At 36.5% G+C, this 7,492-nt stretch overlaps 1 protein-coding gene across 1 annotated transcript; it reads left to right on the top strand.

Annotated features, from left to right (window-relative positions):
• The first annotated feature begins 4,684 nt into the window (after positions 1-4,684).
• Positions 4,685-5,535, top strand: LOC120254009. The gene is made up of 3 exons (XM_039262163.1): positions 4,685-4,867; positions 4,947-5,122; positions 5,235-5,535. The coding sequence occupies exons 1-3, from the start codon at positions 4,685-4,687 to the stop codon at positions 5,533-5,535; spliced, it is 660 nt and encodes a 219-aa protein (XP_039118097.1).
• The last annotated feature ends 1,957 nt before the right edge of the window (positions 5,536-7,492 follow it).

Below are 7,492 nucleotides of genomic sequence, written 5' to 3'. Positions count from 1 at the left end.
TAGTCCCTTATTGTGAGTTGATAGGCTCAAGGTACCTCGATAAGCCCATCAAGAATTTAGAGGTAGTGGTACTATCTGTGTGGTGGTAAAGCTACTAATAAGAACTGCGAATGTGCAGCCAACGGTGGAGATAGTGATTGTGAATAGCTTATGAGTGTAAGAATCCCCTTGGGCTTGTCCTTGTCACTATCAAATGGAAACTCTATGGTGCTAAGGGAAAGGAAGTATCCAAAGCCTCTCCGCATGATCATCCCCATTAGTAGGAGGATCATGATCTCTAGGGGCATCGTGCCACCCACTATCTGTGCCCCTTGAGCCGCATGATAAGTCACCATGCCTCGAAATTACTCGTGTGATGTATAGTCCGACTCAAAATGGCTCATAAGAGCATAAGCTAGCCTTGGTGTACAATGTAGCATGTGAGTGCATGGTTGAGGTGGATAGGGAGGCGCTAAGTCATGATGTAAAGGAAATAGAAATCCTGCTCACCCACCATGCGTAGTGTTGTTTCGTCCGAAAGGCAATCGAATGGCTAATCACCCCATGCATTTTTTCTATGTGCCGACCTAATGGAAGATTGATCTACAGCTCATTGTATTTATTAGTAGTGGTGAAGTCATTGTCATACAAAGCCATCATCAACTCAAACTGGGTGTAGCTAAGGCACCGATGCTAGCCAAATAGCTAAAACTAAATCTCTTGGGCCTTACATACCTCCTAGCTCTGATCTACTCGAAGATGTTGAGCACCTCGAGAGTAGTGTTATGGTAAATGGTAAGGACTAATATTACCCATGAAACTCAAGTGCACATGCCGATCAAGTAGTATATGTTACTAAAAGCAGGGTTATTGATCCATAAGGAACTAGAGAGTATTAGCACTAATTCTCAAGTCGTCAATTAGCCTAAACAAAATTATGGGTATGAAATCTAAAAAAATAAGAAGTAGAGCAAAAAGTAAAAATCACTGCAAGTTAAGCATGTAAGAAGGGTGTTCGGGTATAGACTTCCACTAGGGTTTGGTTGAGTCCTGAACAAGGTTGCATAAGATTTTACAATACAATTGAACCGAGAGAGTTCCTAAATCATATTGTCTAATTTCTCAAAGTGAGCAATAACTAGTCTCATATAGCACTGCTATCGACAACCTTATGATAGCATTACACCTTTTGAACTCTATCTAGAGAAGACACGAATTCAATTAGTAGTCAATCCCTCTCTTAAGGCTATTAACCCTAATCCCAAACAAAGCTAGATTAGGATCTGTCTCTAATACTCACTCTCTACAATTGAATTACAATTGGAATCTTATATTAACTCACTCGGAAGAATCATCGGGGAGAAATCTCAATTCTTAAGTGCCCTATATCTAGGCGGAACTCGTGATTCCTTTCAATTGTGGTATGTCTATACTAGGTGAATCTCTTGATTTGTTACACAAGTACATCAACTCATGAAACTCTCGGCTTTTTGCTACAATAGAGTTTAAAGACAAATAATAACACACAATTGAATTTTAACATAAATGTATTGTAATAGATCAATCGATACATGCTTCAAAGTCTACAACCAATGTCATCAAAAAAAGTAAACCCTAGGCTCTATCCATACCAAAACACTGAGAATTTTAGTTCTCCATTAGAGGAAATCAATCATAAATTCCAATCAATGTGAAGAACATAAATAAAAACATTAAAACTCTCTTTACGTTTTGCTACCTCAGGGTGTAGGTGAATCTCCCACCAATCTTCCACAAACGCCATTGAGAAATCACCTCGACGGCTCCAATGATGCCCTAGATTGTGGATAAATCTTTCCAAGTTTGCTATATTACTAGAGAAAGGCCCCGAGATTCTTTCTCCTCTCCTTCCTTTGCTTGGTCACCAAAAAGTCTCCCCAAAAAATCCCTCAATAAAAATCTTTTTATACCTAATTCCTTACAGCCAACTTATGAGCTAAGAATAAGACAATAAGGAGCTAGAGATAATGGGTCACATTCTTTACGAGTATATTATGGCCATAAGCTCCGCCTATAAGGTCTTCTGTGCTGTTGTTACGGTCAAGCTTATGGGTGTATGTGCTGGACCGTCAACTTATCTGAATGGTGCTTGCAACCTTCCTTATGGGCGTATGTGCTCCCCGTAAATTCTTGTGAATGAACTTTATGCCCCAGCTTACAGGTGTAAGTCCTGCCAGTAAGGCCCTCTGCCTAGCAGTTATGCTTCAATTTACTAGCAAAAGTATGCCCGCAAAGTTCTCTGGGTAAGGCTTATGGTCATAAGTTGTGGCCATAAGGGCACCGTAAGGTGTTCTATCTAGTTAATTCCCTTGTTCTTGATGCTGAGAGAGCTTTTTCTTCCTTGTTTCAGTTCATCATTGCTCATTTTATCTCTCTCTTACTCATTACGCATTGCCCTGTGACCTAGAATAAATTTTTACACCATGTTAAACATCGTTTTCTAAATAAATTCCACAAAAAATGGCAATTAAGTGTATAAAATAATATTAAAATATGTTCAATTATGCACATATTAGCAAACAAGCTCCTCTATGGACAGTAAGCAATTCCAATCGCCAAAATTTGTCATTCACCGCACCTTTATGGCCAAATCCAGATACTCCAAAATTTTGCAGCCCACTACACAGGTCTGATCGAAATGCTTTGTTCTTACCACGGAGCTGAGAATTTTACTTTCAATGTCAAAATTTTTTTAAAAAACAATCCTAGAATCTAGAATTGAAGACTTCATCATTTTAATGTTTAGACTTGACCAAGTATGAAATAAATTAAGTTATTCAAGTCCTAGATTATACTTGATAGTAATTACATCATAAAACAAATTTAAGAGTTCATCTAAAATTTAACATGAGGAGTTTGTCATGTGCCTAATGCTTTAAGCTTAATATATTACATGATAAGTATATGTATATTTGATATAGTGTTTTCTGTGCTATATTGTGAGTTAGACAAAAAGTTCTAAAGGTTTAATTTTGTGATATAATTTAGAATTAACAAATTTAAACATAGGCATAATCGCCTTGTTTAAAAACAACCAGTTGAAGAGTATGGAGTAATTATTTTACTTATTTTTAATTTGATCATTTTGGAAACACTACTGGCAAGTGATCTAAACTCTTGTGCCACCCGTGGTTGCAATCACACACTCTATCAAGTCACTCCTAACCTTGGCAATGTGTAATTTTTGAGTTTTAATTAGTAAGGTTATATATAAGTGAAGAAATCCAAATTTTTTCCGACAAATAAGATCTTTAGAAAAGATCTAATAATAGGATTGTCATTGTAATTAATTTTATGTTGTTGTTTACGAAGATGGACCAAAATAATGAGTCACATTGTCATAAATTTCATATATAGTTTATTATTATTATTGTTGTTGTTGTTGTTGTTGTTGTTGTTGCTGTTGTTGTTGTTGTTGTTGTTGTTGTTGTTTTAACAAAATGATTAAATGATTTTATTGTTGCATAAGCATGAACTTAAAGTTTAACATTTGATAATCAATTAGGTATAGGTTGAACTTGTAAAAATTAAAAACACAAATGGAGCATGTGCTAACCTTTATCACTTAATCATAGATCTCTTTGACAAAGCACAAAGTCGTTTATCATATATCACCATACCATCATTTCAATTTATATGGTTTAGCTCAATAATAGAGTAGTTGAATATATTTTTAGTATTGAATAATTAACATTATTGATAAGCTCAAGGACTGGAATTTTTATGCAATTCAACTTGCATAGTTCATATCATCAACTGAAACTTAACATGTTGAATTTGAAGTGTTAAAAATGAGATTTTTACGCTATTATGGTATTTGGAATATTCAATATTATTCTCATAAACTTGGGGATTAGTATAAGTCAACTTTTATGATTAATTTTCTAGCTAGAAAGGAAAATAAGGGATGAAGATTCTAACTTTAAAAGAAGACCATTACAATTATTGTTGATGTTAATTAAAAGCTAGCTTATGTGGCAAGTGATGTGTTATGTTGTTGATTTAGAGTCAGTTTATGTGCCAGTTATTATATGTAAGTTATAGTAGGTGGTTTCATGCAGTTACTCAAAGAATGAGTGTATGAAACATTGTCCGCATAAAGCATTGTTTTCATGCAATGTCAGTCTATTTATATGTGTCATGTATTGTGTTTGTTAAGTATCAATCAGATTATTGCTAAATCCACTCTTTAAAGACTAGCATTTAATCTCTCATCTAATAGAATCTCCAACATAAACTGGTATCAGAGATTTTTGACACCCTTCTTCTCCCCATGGCAGTTCCCACAAACATTTCCATGACCTTCTTTACCCATTTTCAAAGGGGAGTGCTTTGAATTCTGGAGTACAAAAATGCAGATGTTGTTCAAGTCTTAGGATCTTTGGGACTTGGTGGAAAATGGCTTTGGCCATTCTGATGAAGCAGCCCAATTGAAGGTAAATAGAAAGAGGGATTCGAAGGCACTATTTTACATTCAGCAAGCAGTGCACGAGACAATTTTTTCATGCATCGCAGCAGCAACTACATCTAGGCAAGCATGGAAAATTCTGTAGACTAAGTTCAAGGGTTCATCAATGTGATGGCGGTGAAGCTACAAACTCTCCGGCATGAGTTTGAAACAATATATATGAAAGGCAATGAGTTGGTGCAGGATTTTATCACTTGAATGGGTGGAGTTGTGAATCAAATGAAGATGTATGGTGATCCAATCTCTCATCAAACTATTGTGGCAAAGGTGTTGCGAAGTTTAACAACTCAGTTTGATCATGTTGTTGCCACCATTGAGGAGTCAAAGGATCTAACAACACTTACTCTTGATGAGCTTAGTGGCTCTCTTCAAGCATATGAAGTGTGACTCAATTGATCGGCAGAGAAGATTGAAGAGAAGGCTTTATAGGTGAAAGGTGAAGCATTTGATGCCAAAGAAGGTGACACATATTCAAGCAGAGGATGAGGAAGAGGAAAGAACATGTTTGGAGGAAGATATCTCGGAAGAGGGAGAGGAAGGAATATTGAGCATAGAATTCAACCCAATGATCAAAGGCTTTACAAGGGAAACATGCAATGCTTCCACTGTGAAAGGTATGGCATATGAAGGCAGACTGTAGGTTTAAAGACAAAGAAGCTAATGTAGTTGAAGAAAGCAAAGTGGGCCACCTCTTCATGCCATACTATGATATAAAATATTTGCATGAGAATATTTGGCTTGTCAATAGAGGCTGCTCCAACCATATGACGAGGATGAAAGATTTGTTCACAAACCTAGATGAAACAGAGAAGATGAGGATGAATTTAGGAGATGACAAGGAGACTCAAGTGACTGAAAAAGGGACAGTGGCACTCAAAGTCTCTTCTATCAATGTGAGGTTTTTAAATGATGTACAATATGTCCCTACTTTGGCCCATAACTTGCTTAGTGTTGGGCAACTACTCTCTTCGGGCTATAATGTCACATTTCAAGATGAAGAATGTAGAATCAAAGCTCCAAAAACAGGGAAAGATATGACTAGAATTTAGATGATAAAAAAACTAGTTGTTTTCGCTAAATATAACTGATGTTGAATATGTCAATCTGACTGCAAGCAAGTTAAAACCTCTATGCTATGGCATCTAAGGTATGACCACTTAAATATCAAAGGTTTGCAAACAAATCAATCAAATAGGCATTTGTGAAGGTTGCATCTATGGGAAACAATCTTGGATGTCATTTCCTATTAGAAGAGCTTGGTGTGCATCTCAACCTCTTGAACTCATAAATGCGGATGTTTATGGTCCAATGCAAACCGAGTCACTTGGAGGGAACTTCTACTTCCTTATGTTCACAGATGATTGTACCTATATGTCATGAGTGTATTTCCTCAAGGACAAAACCCTCAGGTGTTTGAAAATTTCAAGAAATTCAAGGTTCTTGTTGAGAAACAAAAGTGGATACTTCATCAAGGAGTTACTTACAGACTGAGGAAGGGGAATTTTTTCCATGGAGTTCAAAAATTTTCTGATAATCATGGCATACATCATGAGCTTACAAACGACCTTATACCCCTGAGCAAAATGGCATTGTTGAGCGGAATAATTAAACGATGGTGGAAATGGCCCAGAGTTTATTGAAAGTAAAAGACCTTCCCAACTATTTCTGGGCAAAAGCCGTTGCAACAGCTGCATATCAATTGAATTTATCTCCTACTAAAGCTATGAAAAAATCAGACTCCATTTGAGGCTTGGAAAGGTATGCATCCCTCTGTGTCACACCTTAGTATATTTGGGTGCATAACTTACCATTTACTCAACTCGTAACAAAGCAAGAAGCTAGATGCAAAGTCAAAAATGCATATTTATTGGGTGTTGTCTTGAATCAAAGGCATACAAACTGTATAACCTTATTAGCTGCAAGGTGATTATTAGTAGAAATGTAATCTTTGATGAAGAAGGAAGATGGAATTGGAATGGTGTTTTTGGTGAACAAAGGGACATTCCATTAGAGCCTTATGAAGAGTCATCTCTAACCAACACAACAACATCAAGTGTACCTTTTAATTCTTCATCATCAACTAGTCCAACAAAAGGCAGTGCAAATGGACAAAACATTCCAACATTAAGTCATACTTTCTGCTGCTTCTTCATATGTTACTGGATCAACAACAACAAGTGCAAAGTTGCACATCTCATACAACTCCTTCAATATCTTGACTCTTGAAGGTGATGCGCGTTCCTTAATGGGGAGCTTCAGAAGGAAGTTCACATCGAATAGCCTGAAGGTTACAAAGTGCATAATAATGAAGACAAGGTGTACAAGCTTAAGAAGGCTTTATATGGTCTACGACAAGCCCCTCATGCTTGGTATAGTATGGTGGACAAGTATTTCATTCAACATGGGTTTCAAAGGAGTGAAAGTGAACCCACATTGTACAAAAGGTTAAATGGTGATTCTGAAATCTTACTGGTTTGTCTTTACGTAGATAACATCATCTACATGGGGAATTCTCAATCAATGGTGAATGAATCCAAGTTGGAGATGATGTGTGCCTTTGAAATGTTAGATTTAGGTCTCGTGCACTATTTCCTTGGGTTGGAGATTTAACAAAGTGAACATTAATGAAAAACTACAACTCAATGAAGATTCAAGCAAAGTAGATGCTAGAAGATATCGAAGTATAGTCGGGGGTTTACTGTATCTTTCTCATGCCTGTCCTGATATAGCATTCTTTGTCGGAGTTGTGTCCAAGTTTATGAATTCACCCTCGAGACATCATATGGGTGCAGTGAAGAGCATTTTTTTGATATGTTGCTAATACAACAAACTTTGGGATGTTATATGAATGTGTTCAAGACTTCATCTTATCTGGTTACATGGACTCTAATTGGGGAGGATCTCTTGATGATCGAAGGAGTACATCTAGAAGTTTTTTCACTCTAGGGTCTGGTTCTATTAATTGGAGTTTAATTAAAGAAGCAAGAGATAACAACATTCTCCACG

Source organism: Dioscorea cayenensis, unplaced genomic scaffold (genome assembly GCF_009730915.1).
Source record: "Dioscorea cayenensis subsp. rotundata cultivar TDr96_F1 unplaced genomic scaffold, TDr96_F1_v2_PseudoChromosome.rev07_lg8_w22 25.fasta BLBR01000288.1, whole genome shotgun sequence".
Classification (NCBI taxonomy): domain Eukaryota; kingdom Viridiplantae; phylum Streptophyta; class Magnoliopsida; order Dioscoreales; family Dioscoreaceae; genus Dioscorea; species Dioscorea cayenensis.
Note: the sequence above shows the minus strand (reverse complement) of the source record. Positions and strands in the feature narration are given on the sequence as shown.